Source organism: Stegostoma tigrinum, chromosome 41 (genome assembly GCF_030684315.1).
Source record: "Stegostoma tigrinum isolate sSteTig4 chromosome 41, sSteTig4.hap1, whole genome shotgun sequence".
Classification (NCBI taxonomy): domain Eukaryota; kingdom Metazoa; phylum Chordata; class Chondrichthyes; order Orectolobiformes; family Stegostomatidae; genus Stegostoma; species Stegostoma tigrinum.
Window position 1 is genome coordinate 1,383,254 of NC_081394.1, and position 26,538 is coordinate 1,409,791.

Consider the following 26,538-nt stretch of genomic DNA (forward strand, 5'->3'; position numbering starts at 1 on the left):
CATTATCTCTCTCCCATCACAGGGACAACAAGGTGTGGAGCTGGATGAACACAGCAGGCCAAGCAGCTTCTTAGGAGCAGAAAAGCTGACGTTTCGGGCCTAGACCCTTCATCAGAAATTTCCGCATTATCTCAATCACAGGAAGGCTCGAGTGATGATACCTGTCAAAAACACACAATGACTTTCCCTTTAACAGTGTCAGAAAGCTTGGGTTCAAAAGCCATCTTTATTCATTTCTGGGGCGTGTGTGTTTCTGGCTGGGCCCAGCATTTATTGCCCTGTCCCTCGTTGCCCCTCTTGAGAAGGTGGGGGTGAGCTTCCTCTTGAACCGCTGCAGCCCATGTGCTGTAGGGTTGACCCACAGTGTCTCTTAGGGAGGGAATTCCCGGATTCTGACCCAGCGACGCTGATGGAACGGCCGATTATATTTCCCAAGTCAGGACAGGAAAATGGAGGGGAACTTGCAGGGGGCGGTGTTCCCATGTACCTGCTGCCCCTTGTCCTTTCCGATGGAAGTGGCCGTGGGTTTGGAAGGTGCTGCCTGAGGGCCTTGGTGAGGTTCTGCAGAGCATCTTGTAGACGGTGCACACTGCTGCGGCTGAGCGTCGGTGGAGGGGAGGGAGTGGGAAATTTGTGGATGTGGGGCCGATTGAGCGGAGGCTGCTCTGTCCCGGAGGGTGTTGTGGAGGTGTCACTGGGCGACTAATCCAAAGGACCATTCCCTGAAAAGTGAGACAATTGGACATTCCCCAGATGAGTCTTTCTACACTGTCCCCGTCAAACACTCCCAGGACAGGGACAGCATAGGGTTAGATACAGAGTAAAGCTTCCTCTACACTGTTGCCCCATCAAACACTCCTAGGGATGGGGACAGCACGGGGTTAGTTTTCCCCAGCTTGTAGTGAGAGAGGCTGGGGATGCAGTTCCCTTGTATCTGAGATTCTTAATTTGGGTCTTGGGTGCTGATCCAACTGACCCACACCAGCAGGGGCTGCGGGGTGTTCCTGTACCCCCTGTTTGCACCGAGGTGTGACTCTGTGTGCTGAGGGTTGAGTGGAGGTAGGAAGGGATGCCGAGGCAATGTTGTGTGAGGTGCTCCTGGATGTCGAAGATCCCTCTCTCTTCCTCCAAGTAAAAAGACAGAGACAATGCTCAAGGCGTCCTCATGAATACCAACTGAGACATCTTGCTTTGGTCCAGGCAGTACAGGCTCGATGGGCCAAACAGCTGTATTGTGTAATTTTATCTCGGATTCCAGCGTCAAAGGATGTTCCCAATGTTGAGGGGATCCAGAACCTTTTGTCATCATCTAAGGATATGGGATAAACCTTTCAGAATTGAGGTGCAAAGAAATGTCTTCACCTACAGTCATACAGTAGGGAAACTCGTCAATGCCCACCAGATATCATAAGACATAGGAGCAGAAATTAGGCCATTCAGCCCATCGATTTAGCTCCACCATTCAAACGTGTCTGATAAGTTCCTCAACCCCAGTCTCCTGCTTTCTCCCCATGTCCTTTGCTAATCAAGAACTTATCTATCTCAGTCCTAAATGTACTCAATGACCCAGCCTCCACAGCGTTCTGTGGCAGTGAATTCCATAGATTCACCGCTCTTTGGCTGAAGAATTTTCGCCTTATCTCCATTCTAAAGTGTCTTCCCTTTACTCTAAGGCTGTGCCCTCAGGTCCTCGTCTCTCCTACCAATGGAAGCAACTTCCCAACATCCACACTGTCCAAGCCAAAATTATCCTAAATTAATCCGGTCCCATTTCCCAGCATTCGGCCCATATCCCTCTAAACCCTTCCTATCCATGTCCCCATCCAGGTGCCTTTTAAATGCTGTAACTGTACCAGCCCCCACCACTTCCTCTGGCAGCTCATTCCACACACACACACCACCCTCTGTGTGAAAAAGTTGCCCCTCAGGTCCCTTTTCAATCTTTCCCCTCTCACCTTAAACCTATGCCCCTCTAGTTTTGGACTCCCCCTACCCTGGGGGAAAAGACCTTGTCTATTCACCCTATCCATGCCCCTCATGAGTTTATAAACCTCTATAAAGTCCTTTGAAGTGTTTGAGGCTGTGGAATTCTCTGCTACAGAAGGGCCAAGAAGACATTTGATATAGTTCTTCAGGCTAAAGGGATCACAGGGAGAGAGGGGGAACAAGGGATTGTGTTGGATAATTGGCCGTGATTATATAGAAGGTGGAGCGGCATTATATGGGCTCAATGTCTAATCCCGCTCCTATGTTTCTGCAAAGGGACCTCAATTGTCTCTGATGCTGAGGCAGTCCAGAGAGCATTGGGTGGCCAGTCGGGTGAAATTGATGAAGTGAGAGACAAGACAGCAGTACAAAAATGGCCTCTTTCGGCGCCACATCAATTCAGCAGAGTCTGCACACAGGGGCCCCTGAGATTCGATCACGTCGAAGATTTGAAATGGTTCTGTCAAATTTTCGATGAGCAGTGGTTAGTCAGACTGGGCTTGCTTGTCCCTAGATTGCAGAAGAGGGAGGGAGTGGCCTGATTGAAGTGAACACAATCCTAAATGCTCCATCAAAGTGGACAGGGAAAGGATGGTTCCTCATGTGGGTGGGTCAAGATAGTCACACAGCACAGAAACAGACCCTTCGGCCCATCCAGTCTGTGCCAACCATAATCCCAAACTAAACTAGTCCCCTCCCTCCTGCTCCGGACCCATATCCCTCCAACCTTTCCTATCCATGACCCTATCCAAATGTCTTTCAAACATAGTACTGTACCCACACCCACCACTTCCTCAGGAAGCTCATTCCACATGCGGGCCACCCTCTGTGAGAAAAAAATTGCCCTTTTGTCTTTTTTAAATCCTTCCCCTCTCACCTTTAAAAATATGCACCCTAGTCTTGAAATCCCCCACCAGGGAAAAGACAATTCATTCACCCTGTGTATACCCCTCATGATTTCATAAATCTCTATAAGGTCACCCCCCCCAACCTCCTTTGCTCCTGTGAAAAAAGTCTCAGCCTATCCAGGTATAATGGGAGCTGCAGATGCTGGAGAATCCGAGATGACAAAGTGTGGAGCTGGATGAACGCAGCAGGCCAAGCAGCATCTCAGGAGCACAAAAGCAGACGTTTCGGGCCTAGGCCTCTACTTTCAAACTCAGCCCTCCATTCCTGGCAACATCCTGGCAAATCTCCTCCGAAATCTCTCCAGTTTAATAATATCCTTCATCTAACTGGGCAACCAGAGCGGGACACCGTGCTCCAGAAGAGGCCTCACCAATATTCCGTACAACCTCAACATGACGTCCCCAACTTCTCTACTCAAAGGTTTGAGCGATGAAGGCAAGTCTGCTAAATGCCTTCATACTCACCCTGTCTCTAGGTGAGACACAAACTTCTAAGAATTATATACCTGAACCCCAAGTGGAAAGGATGTTTCCCCTTGTGAGTGGATCCAGAATCATAGAATCTCTGCAGTGTGGAATCCGGCCCATCAAGTCCATACTGGCCCTCCAAAGAGCATCTCCCCTTATTCTTGTAACCCTGCATTTCCCACATCAAACGCAGCGAGCCTGCCAATGCCTGGGTCATGTGGGCAATTAAGCATGGCCAGTCGACCCGAAACCTGCACAGTTTGGACGAAATAGCGGGCATGGCGGGTTAAAATTAGGGGCTGTTCTTTCAGGAGGGTGGTGAGGAGAGTTTTATATCTCTGAGGTTGTATGAATTTGAGACCCTCGGGTCGGCAAAGATGGTGGTCACTGAATAGCTTGAAGGGGGAAGTGGATAGGTCACTGTATTACAGAACACTAGAGGCTTAGAAGGGCGGGTGGGAATTTCGGGCTGAGTGGCCTCACAGTGCTACTAAATGATTGGGTTAAGTGTCCAAATCAGAAGGGGTTCAAACTGGAGGCAAACAAACTGAAGGGAGGTAACTGTAACAAGTGTGTGGACAGCACGACATCCCATAGAATGTGGAGGGCTTTTACTGCAAACATTCTCCCTCGCCTCGTTCGAACAATGTCTCTCATTTATTTAATTTGTGTCTCTGTCACCCCCAGACCCTTCTCCATGTGCACCATATCTCTGCTTATTGGGTAAGGATTCATACTGCGAATGTGTAACAGACAGCTCGTGTACCTAACACAAAGACATGTTTTACAATGTGGAGAGTGAACTCTGCTCAGAAGCTCCGTTCCTCATCAATTTCCTCAGGCTGCAACAGGTTCTCATAGCGAGCTCTCGCCTCCCTCAAACGCTGAACCATCACTTCACCCAATTCCGGGAACAGCTGGAAGGCGAGACATTACGATCAGAAATTCCCACAGAACATACACACCAACAGTGCCTACTCCCTCAGCACTGACCCTCCGACAGTACCCACTTCCTCAGCACTGACCCTCCGACAGTGCCCACTTCCTCAGCACTGACCCTCCGATAGTGCAGCGCTCCCTCAGCACTGACCCTCCGACAGTGCCCCCTCCTTCAGCACTGACCCTCCGAGTGCCCCCTCCTTCAGCACTGACCCTCCGACAGTGCCCACTCCCTCAGCACTGACTCGCCGACAGTGCCCCCTCCCTCAGCACTGACCCTCCGACAGTGCCTGCTCCTTCAGCACTGACCCTCTGACAGTGCCTGCTCCTTCAGCCCTGACCCTCCGACAGTGCGCACTCCCTCACCACTGACCTTCCGACAGTGCCCGCTCCGTCAGCACTGACCCTCCGACAGTGCCCACTCCCTCAGCGCTGACCCTCTGACAGTGCCCCCTCCCTCAGCGCTGACCCTCTCTCAGCATTGCCTCCACAAGCTTGTGTTATTACTGTCTGTTACCTTTGCAACTGCCTCAAACATGGGAATGAGAACCATCTGGAGGAATCCTATTTGCACATTGGGTTTGGTGACGACATCTCTGTCCATGAACGACATGACAGGGAGACCTTCGAACTTTTCTCTATCGCTCTGCCGAATAACCCAAACAATTAGCATTCTGGAGAGTCTGGAATGATATAAACTGTACATGCTAACCTCAGAACAGTCCATCAGTTTGTATATCCCAGCATCCCATTATACTCACTGAGAGGGCAGACAGGAATGGAGTCGATGATTAACCCTCCCTGGGGCGATATGCTGCATACGAAGGCCGTCTCTAAATCACACTTCATTGGCCCAGTTAGAACATAGAACATAGAACAATACAGCGCAGAACAGGCCCTTCGGCCCTCGATGTTGTGCCGACCTGTGAACTAATCTAAGCCCCTCCCCCTACACTATCCCATCATCGTCCATATGCTTATCCAAGGACTGTTTAAATGTCCCTAATGTGGCTGAGTTAACTACATTGGCAGGCAGGGCGATCCTCGCCCTTACCACTCTCTGAGTAAAGAACCTGCCTCTGACATCTGTCTTAAATCTATCACCCCTCAATTTGTAGCAATGCCCCCTTGTTCGCGAGCAGGTTACAGTTTCCTTTATTTAATAAGGATTTACATTTCTGACGGGCCATTCGATTCCAGGAGGTTTAACCAATTGAATTCAATTAAGTACGCTCAACAAAATAAATCCTAAATGCCATCCATACACCCAGTGACACACACACTAACTCACAGGCGCACACACACACACACACACACACACACACACACACACACACACACACACACACACACACACACACACACACACAAAACACTGACCCTCCGACAGCACAGCGCTCCCTCAGCACTGACCCTCCGACAGCACGGCGCTCCCTCAGCACTGACCCTCCGAAAGTGCGGCCCTCCCTCAGCACTGACCCTCCGAAAGTGCGGTGCTCCCTCAGCAGTGACCCTCCGACAGTGCCCACTCCCTCAGCCCTGACCCTCTGACAGTGCCCGCTCCCTCAGCCCTGACCCTCCGACAGTGCCCGCTCCCTCAGCACTGACCCTCCGACAGCACGACGTTCCCACAGCACTGACCCTCCAACAGTGCGGCGCTCCCTCAGCACTGACCCTCCAACAGTGCGGCGCTCCCTCAGCACTGACCCTCCGACAGTGCGGTGCTCCCACAGCACTGACCCTCCGACAGTGCGGAGCTCCCACAGCACTGACCCTCCGACAGCACGACGCTCCCACAGCACTGACCCTCCTACAGCGCGGCGCTCCCTCAGCACTAACCCTCCGACAGCGTGGCTCTCCCTTAGTCCTTTTGCTGGGGGGATCATGAGCTTGATATGATCAAAAAATTGTTATAGCATCAGAAGGGGCAATTCAGCCCATCAGCTGCACACCGAACCTCTGAAGAGCATCCCACCATTATCTTAGAGCACAAAGTGTGGAGCTGGATGAACACAGCAGGCCAACCAGCATCTTAGGAGCACAAAAGCTGACGTTTCGGGCCTGGAAAGGGTCTATGCCTGAAACGTCAGCTTTTGTGCTCCTAAGATACTCTTGGCCTGCTGTGTTCATCCAGCTCCACACTTGGTTATCTCGGATTCTCCAGCATCTGCAGTTCCCATTATCTCTGATCACCTTTATCTTATCCTTGTAGCTCTATATTTCCCATGGGTAATTCACCCAAACCTTCACATTCCTGAACACTGTTTCTGAAGAAAGGCCCAGACCCAAAACGTCAGCTTTCCTGCTCCTCTGATGCTGCTTGGCCTGCTGTGTTCATCCACTTCCACACCTTGTTATCTCAGGTTCTCCAGCATTGGCTGTTCCCACTATCCCTGAACACTGTTTACAGTTTGGCATGGTCAATCCGCCTGACCTGTACATCCCTGAAGCACGGGAGCTCCCAGAAAGGAAGCCCACGCAGACAGGCACAGGGAGAACATGCAAACTCTACACAGGTGGTCCACTGAGGCTCGAATTGAGCCCCGGTCCCCCGGTGCTGCAATGCTAAACACTGAGCCCTCATGGACCTCAGGTATTCTGAGCCTAATGCCATGGAGCCTGCATGACAATGATAATTAGTGGATGCTTCCCAGCTCCCCACTGGATGCCAGATAACAAATTGTGGAGCTGGATGAACACAGCAGGCTTCCTCTACATTGGGAAAACCAAGCGGAGGCTTGGGGACCGCTTTGCAGAACACCTACGCTCGATCTGCAATAAACAACTGCACTTCCCAGTCACGAAACAGTTTAACTCCCCTTCCCATTCCTTAGACGACATGTCCATCCTGGGCCTCCTGTAGTGCCACAATGATGTCACTCGAAGGTTGCAGGAACAGCAGCCCATATTCCACTTCTCTCTGATGAAGGGTCTAGGCCCGAAACGTCAGCTTTTGTGCTCCTGAGATGCTGCTTGGCCTGCTGTGTTCATCCAGCTTCACACTTTATTATCTTGGATTCTCCAGCATCTGCAGTTCCCATTATCTCCACTTGGGAACCCTGCAGCCCAATGGTATCAATGTAGATTTCACAAGCTTCAAAATCTCCCCTTCCCCCCACCACATCCCTTAACCAGCCCAGTTCGTCCCCTCTCCCAACTGCATCCCAAAACCAGCCCAACTCGTCCCCTCCCCCGACTGCATCCCAAAACCAGCCCAGCTCGTCCCCTCCCCCCACTGCATCCCAAAACCAGCCCAGCTCGTCCCCTCCCCCCACTGCATCCCAAAACCAGCCCAGCCTGTCTCTGCCTCCCTAACCTGTTCTTCCTCTCACCCATCCCCTCCTCCCACCTCAAGCCGCACCTCCATTTCCCACCTACTAACCCCATCCCACCCCCTTGACCTGTCCGTCCTCCCCGGACTGACCTATCCTCTCCCTACCTCCCCACCCATACTCTCTTCTCCACCTATCTTCTCCTCTATCCATCTTCGGTCTGCTTCCCCCTCTCTCCCTATTTATTCCAGAACCCTCTCCCCATCCCCCTCTCTGAAGAAGGGTCTAGGCCCAAAACGTCAGCTTTTGTGCTCCTGAGATGCTGCTGGGCCTGCTGTGTTCGTCCAGCTCCACACTTTATTATCCTGGATTCTTCAGCATCTGCATTTCCCATCGTCTCTCACCACTGGATCCCTCCCATTTTCATTAACGAGCAGTTTCCAACAGGCTGGTGCATTCCTCCATGTCACAGGTGCCGATGTTTCTCTGCCGGCCAGCTGTAAGAGATTGTAGAGTGTGCGCCCATCTCTAATAGCTTTCAATCTCCCTCTCTTTCCCTGCGTTGGTCAATGAGTGTCTGGTGATGATCTCCATTGCTGGGCTCGATCGCTCAATGCCCAAGGTAGCACAGGCGCGAACACAGGCCAACAAGGGGTCGGCACGGTGGGGAGAATAGTTTTGGGTGCCGAGATGTTTCTGAAACGACTCCCCCACCTACGCCCCAGCCCACTTCCAAGGCAGAAATCCAGGCCTGCAAGAAAAACTTGGAGCAAGCCTCTCACCTGCATGAAGTACTCCTGAAGGAGACAGTCGACCCAGGGCTCGGACACGTCCGTCGGCCTCACTTCGTTCGAGATGTCGCAGCATTTGATCAGCACCTGCTTCAACTGAAGGAGGAGGTTGAGTCATTGATGGTGGAGTGTTCAGCCAGCATCGCGGGACGGGGCAGGCGCTGGTCAATGCAGTGCCTGATTTCGGCCATATAAGGGCACTGCAGCATTTGGGGCAGTCAGAGTGGAGTGTTGCTGAAAGGTGGGAATGCCAAGAGCATTCCTTATCCATCCAGAGAGGCTGGAAATGGCAAGATTGAGGAGCACCAGGGGGATAATGAGATAAATGTCCACATGGAGGGTAGGGTTCTGTTGAATCCTCTCCCCTCTCCGGCCATCCGGAGAATTATGGGAGGACAATAGGATTCCAGAAAGTGATTCTGATTACTTTATAGGCTCTTGGAGTTTGGATTTGGCGGAGAATGGGATCGAACTCAACTGGGTCAGCAGCATCGGAAGGAAGGGCCAGGTTGCCTCTTGGTCCTTATCTCTCCTCCCAGATAAATGTGACGTGCCCGGAGTCACCAGGACAAAGATTTTAAAATCATTTGGGAACTTGATGGAAAAATTGACGTATGAAGCAAATTTTGAATTTGGCAAGAATTCAGTATCAGATAGAGACTAAACTCCCAGAAAGAGGAATCAGCTCCAGTGTCAGGATGGATGAGGACTGAAGAATGCCTACTCAGCACTGACCCTCCGACAGTGCGGCTCTCCCTCAGCACTGACCCTCCGACAGTGCCCACTCCCTCAGCACTGACCGTCCGACAGTGCGGCGCTCCCTCAGCACTGACCCTCCGACAGTGCGGCTCTCCCTCAGCACTGACCCTCCGACAGTGCGGCGCTCCCTCAGCACTGACCCTCCGACAGTGCCCACTCCCTCAGCACTGACCCTCCAACAGTGCGGCTCTCCCTCAGCACTGACCCTCCGACAGTGCGGCTCTCCCTCAGCACTGACCCTCCGACAGTGCCCGCTCCCTCAGCACTGACCCTCCGACAGTGCTCACTCCCTCATAACTGACCCTCCGACAGTGTGGCGCTCCCTCAGCACTGACCCTCCGACAGTGCCCACTCCCTCAGCACTGACCCTCCGACAGTGCGGTGCTCCCTCAGCACTGACCCTCCGACAGTGCCCACTCCCTCAGCACTGACCCTCCGACAGTGCCCGCTCCCTCAGCACTGAACCTCCGACAGTGCCCGCTCCCTCAGCACTGACCCTCTGACAGTGCCCGCTCCCTCAGCACTGAACCTCCGACAGTGCCTGCTCCCTCAGCACTGACCCTCCGACAGTGCCCGCTCCCTCAGCACTGAACCTCCGACAGTGCCCGCTCCCTCAGCACTGACCCTCCGACAGTGCCCGCTCCCTCAGCACTGACTCTCCGACAGTGCCCGCTCCCTCAGCACTGACCCTCCGACAGTGCCCACTCCCTCAGCACTGACCCTCCGACAGTGCCCACTCCCTCAGCACTGACCCTCCGACAGTGCCCACTCCCTCAGCACTGACCCTCCGACAGTGACCACTCCCTCAGCACTGACCCTCCGACAGTGACCACTCATTCAGCACTGACCCTCCGACAGTGCGGCACTCCCTCAGCACTGACCCTCCGACAGTGCCCGCTCCCTCAGCACTGACCCTCCGACAGTGTCCACTCCCTCAGCACTGACCCTCCGACAGTGCTCACTCCCTCATAACTGACCCTCCAACAGTGCCCACTCCCTCAGCACTGACCCTCCGACAGTGCCCGCTCCCTCAGCACTGACCCTCCGACAGTGCGGCACTCCCTCAGCACTGACCCTCCGACAGTGCCCACTCCCTCAGCACTGACCCTCCGACAGTGCCCGCTCCCTCAGCACTGACCCTCCGACAGTGCTCACTCCCTCATAACTGACCCTCCAACAGTGCCCGCTCCCTCAGCATTGATCCTCCGACAATGCCCACTCCCTCAGCACTGACCCTCCGACAGTGCGGCACTCCCTCAGCACTGACCCTCCGACAGTGCCCGCTCCCTCAGCACTGACCCTCCGACAGTGTCCACTCCCTCAGCACTGACCCTCCGACAGTGCTCACTCCCTCATAACTGACCCTCCAACAGTGCCCACTCCCTCAGCACTGACCCTCCGACAGTGCCCGCTCCCTCAGCACTGACCCTCCGACAGTGCACACTCCCTCAGCACTGACCCTCCGACAGTGCCCGCTCCCTCAGCATTGATCCTCCGACAATGCCCACTCCCTCAGCACTGACCCTCCGACAGTGCGGCGCTCCCTCAGCATTGACCCTCCGACAGTGCGGTGCGCCCTCATCTCTTGCAGGTCAGGTTCTCGTTACGTACCAGTCTGAGGTGCTCAATGTTCTCATAATCAAACTTGTCAACACAGCATGTGAAAGCACTCATGATTTCTTCATGTCTGGCCATATCTGTGGCGAGGATGAGTTCAGTAATACCCTAGTCAGGAGAGACACAGAGATTAATATGTCCTACTCTGACAGACAGTAACTGAGACACAGGTCTGGACATAGAGTCACAGAGCGGTACGGCACAGAAACACCCTTCAGTCTAACCGGTCCATGCTGACCCAGATTTCCTAAATTAATCTGGACCCATTTGCCAGCATTTGGTCCATATCCCTCTAAACCCTTCCTATCCATGTCCCCATCCAGATGCCTTTTAAATGCTGTAACTGTACCAGCCCCCACCACTTCCTCCGGCAGCTCATTCCATACATGCACCACCCTCTGTGTGAAAAAGTTACCCCTCAGGTCCCTTTTAAATCTTTCCCCTCTCACCTTAAACCTATGCCCCTCTAGTTTTAGACTCCCCTTACCCTGGGGGTAAAGACCTTGTCTATTCACCCTATCCATGCCCCTCATGGTTTTATAAACCTCTATAAGGTCACCCCTCAGCCCCCGACGCTCCAGGGACAATAGCCCCAGCCTATCCAGCCCCTCCCTGTAGCTCAAACCCTCTGACCCTGGCAACATCCCTGTAAATCTTTTCTGAATCCTTTCAAGTTTCACAGCATCCTTCCTGTAGCAGAGAGACCGGGATTGAACACAGTATTCCAAAAGTGGCACTAACCAATGCCCTGTACAGCCCCAACATGACCCTCCCAACTCCTATACTCAATGCACTGACCAATAAAGGCAAGCGTACCGAACACCTTCCTCACCGCCCTGTCTACCTGCGACTCCACTTTCAAGGAACTATGTACCTGCCCCCCTCAAGGTCTCTTTGTTCAGTAACACTCCCCAGGACCTTACCATGAAGTGTATAAGTCCTGCTCTGATGTGCCTTTCCAAAATGCAGCACCTCACATTAATCTAAATTAAGGTCCATCTGCCTTTTCTCGGCCCATCTGATTGAGATCCCGTTGTACGCTGAGGTAAACCCCTTCACTGCCCACTGCAACCTCCAATGTTGGTGTCATCTGCAAACTGATAACCCCCTACAGAACATAGAACACAGAACGTTACAGCACAGTACAGACCCTTCGGCCCTCGATGTTGCTCCGGCCTGTGAAAACAATCTGAAGCCTATCTAACCTACACTATTCCATTATCATCCGTATGTTTATCCAATGACCACATAAATGCCCTTAAAGTTGGCGAGTCTACTACTGCAAAACCTTGCATTTATCCAGATTGAACTGCATCTGCCAATTTTTCAGCCCACTGAGCCATTTGGTAAAAATCCCTTTGTAGTCTTGGAAAACTTTCTTCGCTGTCTACAATGCCACCAATTTTGATGTCATTCGCAAACTTCCTTTCCATGCCTTCAATATTCTCATGCTATGTTCACATCCAGATCATTTATATAAATGACAAAAAGCTTAAGATTCCAGGCTCAAGGAGGCTCACTGAGCGGCCTCATTTTGTGTTTTTTAGAAAGTTCTTTCACAGGAAAACCAGTTTTTTTTTATTTATTCATGCGATAAGGGCATAACAGACCAGGCAGCATTTATTGCCCATCCCTAATTGCCCAGGGGGCAGTTAAGAGTCAATCACATTGCCATGGGTCTGGAGTCACATGTAGGCCAGACCAGGTAAGGATGGCAGTTTCCTTCCCTAAAGGGCATTAGGGAACCAGATGGGTTTTTCTGACAATGGGATTCAGTGTCTCCATTAGACTCTTAAATCCAGGTATTGAATTTAAGTTCCGCCATCTGCCGTGGAGGGATTTGAAGCCAAGTCCCCAAAATATTACCTGGATCTCTGGAAGAACAATCATGGTAATACCACCAGGACATCACCTCCCCAGTAACAGTTCCTGCGACACCAGAACAGCAGAAGGGGACTGAATGGCCTCCTCCTGTTCCTGTGGAACAGCCTCAAGAGGAGGGATAAATGGCCTCCTGTTCCTGTGTAACAGGCTGGAGGAGCGGACTGAATGGCCTCCCCCTGTTCCTGTGTAACAGGCTCACAGAGGGGGCTGAATGGCCTCCTGTTCCTGTGGGACATGCTTGGGGAGGGCAGTACTAAATGGCCCCTTGTTCCTGTGGAACATGCTCGAATGGGGCTGAATGGCCTCCTCCAGTTGATCCATTGTTCACCTACCTCCTGAATCTGCATGAAGAGCTCTGGACGAATGTTACTGAAGATGTTGAAATCGGGATCAGCGAGGATTTGGAATGTGACAGCACAGTGATGATTCTCCAGCGGGGAGACATTGTCGTAACGTACAGCCATCTCTGTGTGAGCGTTGATCTGATATCTGTCCAGGGAGGAACGTAGGTATGGTGTGAAATCAGCCCTGACATTGCCCCGGCCCTAATCGCTCTCCTATCTTGCCTTCTGGAAATACTGAACTAAAACAAGGAAGGATATTATCGAGCTGGGGAGGGGTCAGAAGAGATTTACCAGGATGTTGCTGGCTGTGGAGGGTTTGAGTTATAAAGAAAGGCTGGATAGGCTGGGATCCTTTCTCACTGGAACATCGTAGATTGAGAGACAGTTTTACAGAAGTTTATAAAATCATGAGGGGTATAGATAGGGTTTTTGGTTGGTGTCCTTTCCCCAGGGTGGGGGATTTCAAGGCTATGGGGCACATTTTTAAGATGAGAGGAGGGGGATGAAAAAATACATGAGGGTCTTTTTTTTCCACACAGAGGGTGGTCCGTGTGTGGAATGAGCTTCCTGAGGAAGTGATGGGTGTGGGTACAGTTACAGAGTTTAAAAGACATTTGGATAAGGACATGGATAGGGAAAGGTTTGGAGGGATATGGGCCAGGAGCAGGGAGGTGGGACTAGTTTAGTTTGGGATTAGGGTCGGCACGGACTGGTTGGACCGAAGGGTTTGTTTCCATGCTGTGTGACTCTATGACCCTACGGACAATATTAAATAATTACTCAAAATTATCAAAACTTCAGGACGTGAATAGCAAAAGACAGGGTCAATCAAAATAAACCATTCCACTGTTTGGAGGTTCGGGAATGAGGGAGCAGAGTCTGGGAATGAGGGCCAGAATGCTCAGGAGAGATAATTGGAAGCCCTTTGACATCAAATTTCAGAAATGTCTTCTACTAATGCCAGTGTGTGCTGGATCAGTCGTTAACTTTAGTCAAAGAGTGCCTAAATAAACCCTTTGGTCCAACTTGTCCGTGCTGACCCAGATCTCCTAAATTAATCCAATCCCATTTGCCAGCATCTGGCCCATATCCCTCTAACCCCTTCCCATCCATGTCCCCATCCAGGTGCCTTTTAAATGCTGTAACTGTACCAGCCCCCACCACTTCCTCTGGCAGCTCATTCCACACACGCACCACCCCTTTTTTTGACTTTTATTCATTCAGGGGATGAGGATGTCGCTGGCCAGACAGCGTTTACCATCCCTAATTGCCGAGAGGGCAGTTAAGAGTCAACCATATTGCTGTGGGTCTGAAGTCACATGTAGGCCAGACCAGGTAAGGATGGCAGTTTCCTTCCCTAAAGCCAAGTCCCCAAAATATTACCTGGATCTCTGGAAGAACAATCATGGTGATACCACCAGGACATCACCTCCTCAGTAACAGTTCCTGCGACACCAGAACAGCAGAAGGGGGCTGAATGGCCTCCCCCTGTTCCTGTGGAACAGCCTCAAGAGGAGGGATAAATGGCCTCCTGTTCCTGTGTAACAGGCTGGAGGAGTGGACTGAATGGCCTCCCCCTGTTCCTGTGTAACAGGCTCACAGAGGGGGCTGAATGGCCTCCTGTTCCTGTGGGACATGCTTGGGGAGGGCAGTACTAAATGGCCCCTTGTTCCTGTGGAACATGCTCGAATGGGGCCGAATGGCCTCCTCCAGTTGATCCATTGTTCACCTGCCTCCTGAATCTGCGTGAAGAGCTCTGGACGAATGTTACTGAAGATGTTGAAATCGGGATCAGCGAGGATTTGGAATGTGACAGCACAGTGATGATTCTCCAGTGACCCAGATCGGTTTTTCCCAACAATCGACAACAGATTCACAGTCATCATTAGGTTGGTAATTCCAGATATTAAATTAAATGCAAATTCTGTCATCTGTTGTGTCAGGATTTGAACCCTTATCCCCAGAACGTTACCTGGGTCTCTAGATTAATAGGCCAGCGAGAATACTACTAGGCCATCACGCCCCACCACCCTCTGTGTGAAAAAGTTGCCCCCTCAGGTCCCTTTTAAATCTTTCCCCTTTCACCTTAAACCTATGCCCTTCCAGTTTGGGCTCCTCTACCCTGTGCACCTGATCTCATGGTTTAATAAACCTCTATAACATCACCCCTCAGCCTCCAACGCTCCAGGGAAAAGAAGTCCCAGCCTATCCTTATAATTCAAACCCTCCAGGCACGGCAACATCCATGTAAATCATTGTTACGCCCTTAAATCAAATTATTTGTGTGAAGCAAAGAACATGGGCCAGTTTTATATCGATCAGCCTTGGTGTCATTGAATGAATGTCTCGAATGAATGAATGGCCAGCTCCCATTCCTTCAATGAAATGGAGGGTAAAAGTGTGTGTGTGTGTGTGTGTGTGTGTGTGTGTGTGTGTCTGTGTGTGTGTGTGTCTATGCCTGTGTGTGTCTGTGGCTGTGTGTGTGTATGTCTGTGTCTGTGTGTGTATTCTGTGTGTGTATGTGTGTGTGTGTGTGTGTGTGTGTGTGTGTGGGTCTGTGTGTGGGTCTGTGTGTGTGTGTGTGTGTGTGTGTTTTTCAGTGTGTGTGTGTGTGTGTGTGTGTGTGTATCTATGCCTGTGTGTGCGTCTGTGTGTGTGTGTGTGTGTGTGTGTGTCTGTGTCTGCGTGTGTCTCAGGACAGAGCAATGAATGAAGCACAGAGTGCCCTTGGCTTGGTTAACAGGCAAGTACAGCAGCAAGGGGGATGATGGTAAACTTGTACAAGAGCCTTGTTACACTTCAGTTGGGATGGCACGGTGGCTCAGTGGTGAGCACTGCTGCCTCACGGCGCCAGGGACCTGGGTTCGATCCCACCCTCGGGTGATTGTGCAAACTCCGCACAGACAATCACCCCATGTCTGTGTGGGTTTCCTCCGGCTGCTCTGGTTTCCTCCCACAGTCCAAAGATGTGCAGGGTTAGGATGGATTGGCCATGCTAAATTATCCATAGTGCCCAGGGATGTGCAGGTTAGGGTGGGTTGGCTATGCTAAATTACCCATAGTGCCCAGGGATGTGTAGGTTAGGGTGGATTGGCCGTGCTAAATTACCCATAGTGCCCAGGGATGTGCGGCTTCGGGTGGATTGGCCATGCTAAATTACCCATAGTTCCCAGGGACGTGCAGGTTAGGGCGGATTGGCCATGCTAAATTACCCATAGTGCCCAGGGATGTGTAGGTTAGGGTGGATTGGCCGTGCTAAATTACCCATAGTGCCCAGGGATGTGCGGGTTAGGGTGGATTGGCCGTGCTAAATTACCCATAGTGCCCAGGGATGTGCAGGTTTGGGTGGATTGGCCATGCTAAATTACCCATAGTGCCCAGGGATGTGCAGGTTAGGGTGGGTTGGCCATGCTAAATTACCCATAGTGCCCAGGGATGTGCGGGTTAGGATGGATTGGCCGTGCTAAATTACCCATAGTGCCCAGGGATGTGCAGGTTAGGGTGGATTGGCCGTGCTAAATTACCCATAGTGCCCAGGGAAGTGCAGGTTAGGGTGGATTGGCTGTGCTAAATTACCCATAGTGCCCAGGGATGTGCAGGTTTGGGTGGATTGGCCATGCTAAATTACCCATAGTGCCCAGGGATGTGCAGGTTAGGGTGGGTTGGCCATGCTAAATTACCCATAGTTCCCAGGGATGTGCAGGTTAGGGTGGATTGGCCGTGCTAAATTACCCATAGTGCCCAGGGATGTGCGGGTTAGGGTGGGTTGGCCGTGCTAAATTACCCATAGTGCCCAGGGATGTGCAGTTTAGGGTGGATTGGCCGTGCTAAATTGTCCGGTAGTGTACCAGGGACGTGTAGATTAGGTGGTCTCTGGGGGATGGGTCTGGGTGTGATGCTCCAAGGGTCGGTGTGGACGTGTCGGGCCGAAGGGCCTGTTTCCACACTCTAGGGAATGTATGATTGTGTCCAGTGGTGGGTCCCACATTATGGAGAAGATGGGAACGTGTTGGAAAGAGAGAGAGAGAGTGGGAGCGATTTACAAGAAAGTTAGTGCGCAGGTCGAGAACCTCGCCTACATCTGATGCACCTGAAAACCCCCAGTGGACGATGTCATGGGGTGGCAGTCGGGAGGGGAGGGGAGGGGTGGGGTGACGGTTGGGAGGGGAGGGGAGAGGTGACAATGGAGAGGGGAGGGGATGGGGGGGTGGGGTGATGGTGGGGCTTAGGGATGTCCCCCTATCAATCAGAATCTGAACTTACGTGTTGTTGTAGCCGGGGTGGTCCAGATCGTGGCAGATGGCAGATGTGATGAGGATTACAACCTCGGTCATGCTCAGCTTGGCCTGTTTGGGTTTGGAGATTGAAAAGTCAATGTTCTCAATTGGGATCTTGCATGGACCCAAAGCTGAATTGGGGTGACATGTGTCGTGAGCTGGCATTATATCGAAACGTAGCCAATCAGGTGGGCCATTTGGCCCTTCCAGCCTCCACCACCATCCAGTTTTTTTTATTTATTCACGGGATAAGGGCATAACAGACCAGACAGCATTTATTGCCCATCCCTAATTGCCCAGAGGGCAGTTAAGAGTCAACCACATTGCTGTGGGTCTGGAGTCACATATAGGCCAGACCAGGTAAGGTCGGCACTTTCCCTTCCATTAGTGAACCAGATGGGATTTTCCCCAACAATCGACAATGGATTCACGGTCATCATTAGATTTTTAATTCCAGATATTTTATTGAATTCAAATTCCACCATCTGCTGTGGCGGGATTCGAACCCGGGTCTCTGGAACATTATCTGGATCTCTGGATTAACAGTCCAGCGATAATACCGCTAGGCCGTCACCTCCCCGAATACAATCATGCAATCTCAGAATCCCACTCCCACGCTCTCCCCGTACCCCTTGATCCCTTTAGCCACAAGGGCCATGTCCAACTCCCCCCTTGAATATATCCAACAAAATGGTCCCTGCAGCTTCTTCTGGGAGAGAATCCCACAGGTTCGCATCTCTCTGAGTGAAGAAATTCTTTCTCATCTCAGTCCTGAATGGCTTACCCCCTTATTCTTCAACTGTGACCCCTAGTTCCAGATGTCCCCAACATCAGGAACATTCTTCCTGCATCTGGCCTGTCCAGGTCCATCAGGATTTTATATGTTTCTATGAGATCCCCTCCTCAATCTTCTAAATTCCAGCGAGTACAGGCCCAGTCAATTCTGTCTTTCCATATCTGTCAGTCTTGCTATCCCGGGAATCTGTCTGGTGAACCTTCACTGGACTCCCTTAATAGCAAGAAGTCCTTCCTCAGACCAAAACTGCACACAATACTCAAAGGTGTGGCCTTACCAAGGCCCTGTATGACTGCAGCAAGACATCCTTACTCCGATACTGAAATCCTCTCGCTATGAAGCAGAGCGTGCCACTAGCTTTCCTCATCAGGACACATGCAAGAATGCCAGATTACGAAGGGAGTTAGTGTTGAAGGTGCTGGAAGGTAGGCTATTGACTGGCACTCACTGTGCCCTCTTTGAACAGCTTGTTCCTTCATCTGTTCACTATAGGCACTAATGCCAACTGTAACACAACTGGCCTGTCTTTGCAGTACTCAGAACACTGTGATTGGGTCACCAGCTGCTAAACAAGCCTGGGTGCGCTAAGAATGACAATTTTACGATTAGCAGTTGGAGTGGCAGGGCAGCTCCCTAACTTTTGCTGTCTGCGTGCAGAGGCCAGTCCTCTGCAACTAAAAGGAACATGCCCAAGCTTTGCCACTGTTTGGAATTCTGCAAACCTCCGGGGGTCGTGGGCGGAAAGAGAGCTTCTCTCTGTCTGACTCCATACCAAAGTTGTGATCTATCCAATCAGAGCACTGCTCCCACGTCGTGTGGGCTGTTCATCCTGCTGAGATATGACATTCTTGCAAATGTCCTGAAGCGAGACAGACGCAAAATGCCAACAGGGTGCCAACTCATTCAAAAACAAGGCTATAGCAACCTTTAGCGATTGGCCATCAATCTTGCTGATTCTTTAGCAGGATGTAGGCATCGCCGCGTGTGTTTGGCATTTGTTGCTCCTGTCCCTAGTTGCCCCTCCGTGGGATGGTGGGGTTGAGCTGCCCTCTTGAACTGCTGCAGTCCATGTGCTGTGGGTTGACCTACGATGCCCCTTAGGGAGGGAATTCCCGGATTCTGACCCAGTGACACTGAAGGAACGGAGATATATTTCCCAAGTCAGGATGGGGAGGGGCTCGGAGGGGAACTTGCAGGGGGTGGCGTTCCCATGTACCTGCTGCCCCTTGTCCTTCCCGAGGGAAGTGGTCATGGGGTTTGAAAAGGCTCACCTTTAGGTTGCAGAGGTGAACCATCCCATGCATCATCTGTGTGACAGAAAAACAGTGCCGGAAGTTGTGGAATGGAACATCTCTGTAATTTTCCTGAACACAGAGCTGCAAGAGAGAGAATGGGAGAGAGAGAGAAGAGAGAGGCTACATCAAATTTAAGCCTCAGGGACAAGCCATTCGCCACATCCCCCAACCCTCAGAGCGTGGTCAAAGTTCACGATTGATCGCAAGAGGCTGCGGTGAGGGTCAGATCCACAGGAACACACTTGGCAGTGTTTCAGGGGCAGGTTAAGGGTCAGGGTTCAAAATCCCGGTTAGGGTCAAGGTCAGGATTAGGGTTTCTGTTATTGATACATACCAGGTCAGGGTCAGGGTCAGAGTCAGGGTTAGGTTCAGGGCCAGAGTCAGGGTTAGGGTCAGGGTCAGGCCTGAGGTCACTGCTACAAACCAGCCAGCGTTTCAGGGTGATGGCGTTGATATTAAACTCCTGGACCAGGCCCAAATCGTGGAACATGAACTCAATACAACTGAGCATCTGTAGGACAAACAGAAAAAAACAGTCATGGTTCATCATGTTCCCTCATCACATCAGGCAGACAGATCAATCACCCCCAACAAACATCCTCACCCTAACCCTATCTCTATCAGCTAACCCTAACTCTATCTCTATCAGCTAACCCTAACCCTATCTCTATCAGCTAACCCTAACCCTATCTCTATCAGCTAACCCTAACTCTATTTCTGTCAGCTAACCCTATCTCTATCAGCTAACCCTAACCCTATCTCTATCACCTAACCCTAACCCTATCTCTATCAGCTAAACCTAACCCTATCTCTATCAGCTAACTCTAACACTATCTCTAGCCCTAACCCTATCCTTAACCCTAACCTAACTCTATCCCTGGCCCTATCCCTGACCGCTAACACTAACCCCCACATTAACCCTAACACTAACCCTGGCATTAACCCTATCTTTAACCATAAACTAAACCTAACCCTAATCATGACCCTATCCTTAACCTTAATTTAACCCTAGCCATAATCCTAATCCTAACCCTATACCAAACCTTAACCTAACCCTAAAACTAACTCTAACCCTATCCCTAACCTTAAAATTAACATTAACCTAAACCTAACCCTAACCTTAATCTGAACCTAACCATAACCTTCACCATAAACTAAACTAACCCTAATCCTGACGCTAACCCTAACACTACTCCAACCTTAACATTAACTCAAACCTAACTATAACATTAACAAGAACCTAAGCGTAACCCTTATACTAATCCTATCCTGAATGTTAATTTAACCCTGACCCTAACCCTAAAACAAACTCAAACTTAACCCTAACTCTATCCCTATCCCTAACTCCTATCCCTAACCCTAAAACCCTAAGTCCCTGGACGATGAAGTCCATCCCATGAGCACTGGGCAGAAATAGGTCAACACTCTCCCAGCTTTGTACATTGAGACTGGGATCTGGTAGAGTTGGAGTGGCTTCTGAGGGTGTGGGCATGATGGTTGACAACCTCAACATTGGGAGTTTGTTCTCCCCCCTACCCTAATGTCTCCCTTGGTCCCACCCACTGAGCCCCAGAGAGTGTCAAGGGTGTGTGATGGGTGGGCAGGGATGACTCATTCTCAGGATGAGAACCTTGACCCTTTCAAGACAGAGAGGAGCCATCTTCAATCTAACTCGTTGCCAGGATCGGACAGTGACTCCCTGAGTGAACGAAACTCCCCGGTGCCATTCCTGCCGATCTGCACTGCTCTCTCCCACATCTTTCTCAATGCCCCACACCTTCAACAGGATGTAATGTTCTGCTAGACTATCGCCTTCCTAGGTCAGAAATCACCTGACCATGGATCCTAATTTCAGACCCATATCGAATCGCACCTCATTTGGAGCCCACTGCCAGACATCAAAGGTGGGTGTCTTCAGAGCTTCGATAGTTTCCTGGGACAGGGTATACTGTGAAAAAGACAGGCTCTAGGTCAGTGCAGCCAAGACAATAGCTGAGGGCAAACAACAACAAGAAAGAACAGAAAGGGGGTCATTCAGAACGGGAGTGGGAGCATAAAAGAGACTGGCTAGGATGGAGATGAGCCCAAAGAACATCACCCCCAGGGTGGGGAACCCTGTGAGAGTCTCTGCCAACAGAAAGTGGTTGGGGCCATAAAAAGGAATGGTTTCAAGGAGGTATTAGATCCAGTTCTTATGGCGAGAGTTATGGCAGGGAAAAGGGATAACAAGGGATAGTAGGAACTGCAGATGCTGGAGAATCTGAGATAACACAGTGTAGAGCTGGATGAACACAGCAGGCCAAGCAGCATCAGAGGAGCAGGAAGGCTGACATTTCGGGCCCAGAACCTTCATCAGAAAAAATGAAGAAGGGTCTAGGCCCAAAACGTCAGCCTTCCATTTCCTCTGATGCTGCTTGGCCTGCTGTGTTCATCCAGCTCCACACCGTGTTATCTCAGGGATAACAAGGAATTAGGTTGAATGATCAGTCGTGAGCATATTGATGGTCAGAACATGATTGAATGGCTGAATGCCCTACTCTTCAGATGATTTTCATTAATGTACCTCACCAAAAGTGCGGAACACCCTCAGCACTGACCCTCCGACACAGCGGCGCTCCGTCAGCACTGCCCCTCCGACAGTGCCCAATCCCTCAGCACTGACCCTCCGACAGTGCCCAATCCCTCAGCACTGACCCTCCGACAGTGCCCACTCCCTCAGCACTGACTCTCCGACAGTGTGGCGCTCCCTCAGCACTGACCCTCCGACAGTCCCCACTTCCTCAGCACTGACTCTCCGGCAGTGCCCACTCCCTCAGCACTGACCCTCCGACAGTCCCCACTTCCTCAGCACTGACTCTCCGACAGTGCCCACTCCCTCAGCACTGACCCTCCGACAGTGCCCGCTCCCTCAGCACTGACCCTCCGACAGTGCCCACTCCCTCAGCACTGACCCTCCGACAGTCCCCACTTCCTCAGCACTGACCGTCCGACAGTGCCCACTCCCTCAGCACTGACTCTCCGACACTGCCCACTCCCTCAGCACTGACCCTCCGACAGTGCCCACTTCCTCAGCACTGACTCTCCGACAGTGCCCACTCCCTCAGCACTGACCCTCCGACAGTGCCCGCTCCCTCAGCACTGACCCTCCGACAGTGCCCACTCCCTCAGCACTGACCCTCCGACAGTGCCCACTCCCTCAGCACTGACTCTCCGACAGTGCCCGCTCCCTTAGCACTGACCCTCTGACAGTGCCCGCTCCCTCAGCACTGACTCTCCGACAGTGCCCGCTCCCTCAGCACTGACCCTCTGACAACGTGTGTTGGTTGCTCTTTCCCTGTGTGCAGACGATGCCCCTGCTCTCTGCTCACTGTAGGACGGATTTGAAATGCAAATATGCCTTTTCTGTTGGTTTGAGAGCGTCACAGGAACTGAGAATTAATTAACAATGTTGCATGTCCTTTTGTCTTCAAGCTGGAGGTCATGATTATTCCCACATCAAACACATCGAAACACCTCACTCACGTCACATTCTCTGTTTGAAATCACCTCGTGTTTAGAGTTTTTGGCCCCTGCTGAGATTTTGCAATCTCTCACATCAGATTTATTTATGCTAATTTGACTCGTAACTGAAAATAAATGAAGCAAAATATTATTAAATTTGTTATTTAAATGTGGTAGGTGACAAGAGACCAGGGTATCTGTGTTACTGAAGGTGTCAGGGTCGGGGGGGAGAGAGATCAGTGAATAAAGCTCACGGTGCCCTCGGTTTTATTTACAGGGGCTCGGAGTACAGGAGGAGGGGGCATGATGTACAAGATGGACTTCGGTGATGGACTTGTACAAGATCCTTGTTACTCCTCAGCTGGAGTATTGTGTCCGGGTGTGGGCCCCACATTATTGGGAAGACGGGAATGTGTTAGAGAGAGATAGAGAGAGAGAGTGGGAGGGATTTACAGGAACCGCCCCAGGGATGAGAAGGCTCTGTGCTGAGGACAGGTTGAAGCAGCTGGGGGTGGCTCCCCCTCGGAGAGGAGAAGGCTGAGGGACAGGGAGATTCAATCGCGGGGGGAAGGTTTCAAACCCATGAGAGGGGGCTGGACAGAGTCGATCGGGAGAAGCTGTTCCGGCTGGGAAAAGGGACAAGAACGAGATGGGGGTGGGGGTTAGATTTAAGGTGATGTGCAAACGGACCGAGGGGGATGTGAGGGTGAATACCATGTTCCCCTGCCCCCCCCCCCCAGTGAGTAGTTAGCGGGTGGACATACTGTCTGGAAATGTTGGGGGGGGGCAGGTTCCATTGGAGCATCAGGGAGGGGCATTGGATGGGGATTGGGATAGAAATAGGGGGCAGGGAGATGGTGGGGAAGAGAGGAGATTGGGGGATAGAATTATTGGATGGGGATTGGAATGGAAATGGGGGGCAGGAAGATATTGGGTGAGGGGAAGTGAGGAAAGTAGGTGTTGAGTTAAAATGCTCAGAAGGCAGGCGATAAGCACAATGGGCTGAATGGCCTCTATCTGCTCCTTTATAATTGTGAGACCCAGGGAATAAACCCTGACTTAGTACGAGGAGAGGAAATGGACACGGTGAACAGGAACAGGCTGCATTTATGTATTGCCTCTCACTTAGGCGAAAAGGATGCAGGATAGAGATGTAGAAGCAGGCCATTCGGCCCCTCGAGCCAGGTCCTGCAGAACAAAATGACCTTCAGGCAAGGGTAAATCTGACAGAAATCAGATTTGGTGCGATGTTAACATGAATCAGGAGAGGATGCCATGAGCTCAGAAAACAGCATCAGCTTGGGTGGACCATCTTCAAAGGGAGACAGAGAGAGAGAGACAGAATGATAGATAGAGGGTTACAGAAAGAGAGACAGATAGAGAGATAGAGAGAGAGAGAGAGAGAGACAGAGGGTGGTTTAGGGAGGGACTCCCAGAGCTCAGGCCCACCTAGGGCACTGAATACATATTCTCAGTGGTAGAGCAATGGGAACTGGGGCATAGTTGATTTGCCGGGATTGGAGGAGGTTACAGAGATAGGGAGGGGGTGTAGGGGCTGGAGGGGTTTACAGAGATAGGGAGGGGGTGTAGGGGCTAGAGGGGGTTACAGAGATAGGGAGGGGGTGTAGGGGCTGGAGGGGGTTACAGAGATAGGGAGGGGGTGTAGGGGCTGGAGGGGGTTACAGAGATAGGGAGGGGGTGTAGGGGCTAGAGGGGGTTACAGAGATAGGCAGGGGATGTAGGGGCTGGAGGGGGTTACAGAGATAGGGAGGGGGTGTAGGGGCTGGAGGGGGTTACAGAGATAGGCAGGGGGTGTAGGGGCTGGAGGGGGTTACAGAGATAGGGAGGGGCTGTAGGAGCTGGAGGGGTTTACAGGGATAGGGAGGCGGTGTAGGGGCTGGATGGGGTTACAGCGATAGGGAGGGGGTGTAGGGGCTGGAGGGGGTTACAGAGATAGGGAGGGGGTGTAGGGGCTGGAGAGGGTTACAGAGATAGGGAGGGAGTGTAGGGGCTGGAGGGGGTTACAGCGAAAGGGAGGGATACACACAAGTACCTTGGGATAAGTTGGAACATCACGTCTCGGTGTTAACTTTCTGACCGTGCCTGGACAGATACTCTCGCACACGTGTTCCAACCTGAGGGGGTCAGAGAGAGAGAGAGAGAGAGAGAGAAAGAGAGAGACATCCCAGGTCAGCAGGTCAGGACAAATATTCAAACGCCCTCACTCCCTCAGCACTGACCCTCTGACAGTGCCCAATCCCTCAGCACTGACCCACCGACAGTGCCCACTCCCTCAGCACTGATCCTCCGACAGTGCCCGCTCTCTCAGCACTGACCCTCCAACAGTGCCCACTCCCTCAGCACTGACCCTCCGACAGTGCCCACTCCCTCAGCACTGATCCTCCGACAGTGCCCACTCCCTCAGCACTGACCCACCGACAGTGCCCACTCCCTCAGCACTGACCCTCCGACAGTGCCCACTCCCTCAGCACTGAACCTCCGATAGTGCCCAATCCCTCAGCACTGACCCACCGACAGTGCCCACTCCCTCAACACTGACCCTCCGACAGTGCGGCGCTCCCTGGATTGGATGGGGGAGGTGTGTGAAATGGATTAATGTTACAGCCAAACCTCCTGCCTCTGGGGCCCTTTAGGAGAGTGTGAGCCCAGGAGCATTGAACCCCTGAGTCTGTGGCCATGCCTGTCAGTGCAATCTGAAATGTCATCATTGTAATAGCCCTAATTGGCTCACTGATGTTCTTTCGGGAAGGGAATCTGTTGTCCTACCTCGGCCTGGGCCTACACAGACCCCTCCGCAATAGCGGGGAGACCCCCCTGCCCTCTGGAATAGTCAATGCCCCTTCATATCAAACCAGCTCCCCCAGACTCTCAAGTGGCTGGTTTGTCAGGGACCATGCGACACCTTTGATTCTTTCCGTAACATTTCCTCAATCCTGAGGGGATTCCCTCGCCAAGTCGATCCCTCCCGAAGTTTCTCTCCTTACCTTTCCCGCTTGTTGACAGATTCCCGGAACCTCTCAAGGTCATTGTTACATCTCTCGATCTCCGCTGTTTTCTGGAGTTCCGCTGTGAAAGGAAATGGACTCCTGTTGATTACTGTCTCCGGACACAAGCCCATCCCCAGGATCGACCTTTCCGCTTCTTGTAGAGTCTACAATCCAGAAAGCGTCCTACCGCACTCGTCTAATCCCATTTCCTGGCCCTGATTCCCTAGCCTTCTCGCAAATATTTAGAATTAGAATTAAAATTAGAATCCCTACAGTGTGGAAACAGGCCCTTCGGCCCAACAAGTCCACACCGCCCCTTGAAGCATCCCCCCAGACCCATCCCCCTATAACCCACGCACCCCTGAACACTATGAGTAATTTAGCATGGCCAATCCACCTAACCTGCACATCTTTGGACTGTGGGAGGAAACCGGAGCACCCGGAGGAAACTCACGCAGTCACGGGGAGAACGTGCAAACTCCACACAGACAGTAACCCGAGGCTGGGATCGAACCCGGGTCTCTAGTGCTGTGAGGCAGCAGTGTTAACCACTGAGCCACCGTGCAGCCCAATCTTCTCATGTTTGCTCTGTTTCCCACCCTTATGGGCAGTATGTTCAAGGATCACCTCCCCACTCTGTCTCTGGGTGAAGAAATAATTCCTCATATCACCTCTAAGCATCCTGCCCCCTCC

General features: G+C 51.8%; 1 protein-coding gene across 2 annotated transcripts in view; it reads right to left on the reverse strand.

The window, feature by feature from the left end:
• Positions 1-26,538, reverse strand: part of LOC125448444 (high affinity cGMP-specific 3',5'-cyclic phosphodiesterase 9A-like) — a 32,337-nt gene continuing 5,799 nt past the window's right edge. Inside the window, exons 3-13 of one of the 2 annotated variants that reach the window (XM_059641383.1) lie at positions 25,843-25,924; positions 24,891-24,972; positions 21,210-21,284; positions 19,761-19,847; positions 19,313-19,417; positions 17,232-17,314; positions 12,957-13,113; positions 10,735-10,848; positions 8,356-8,460; positions 4,819-4,947; positions 1-4,279 (exon numbers count right to left, since the gene is read on the reverse strand). In XM_059641383.1, coding sequence (XP_059497366.1) covers positions 4,172-4,279; positions 4,819-4,947; positions 8,356-8,460; positions 10,735-10,848; positions 12,957-13,113; positions 17,232-17,314; positions 19,313-19,417; positions 19,761-19,847; positions 21,210-21,284; positions 24,891-24,972; positions 25,843-25,924 — 1,127 coding nt within the window. In that variant the 3' untranslated portion in view covers positions 1-4,171. Of the gene's footprint in view, positions 4,280-4,818; positions 4,948-8,355; positions 8,461-10,734; positions 10,849-12,956; positions 13,114-17,231; positions 17,315-19,312; positions 19,418-19,670; positions 19,848-21,209; positions 21,285-24,890; positions 24,973-25,842; positions 25,925-26,538 lie in introns of both variants that reach the window. The other variant, XM_059641382.1, reaches the window with a different exon arrangement.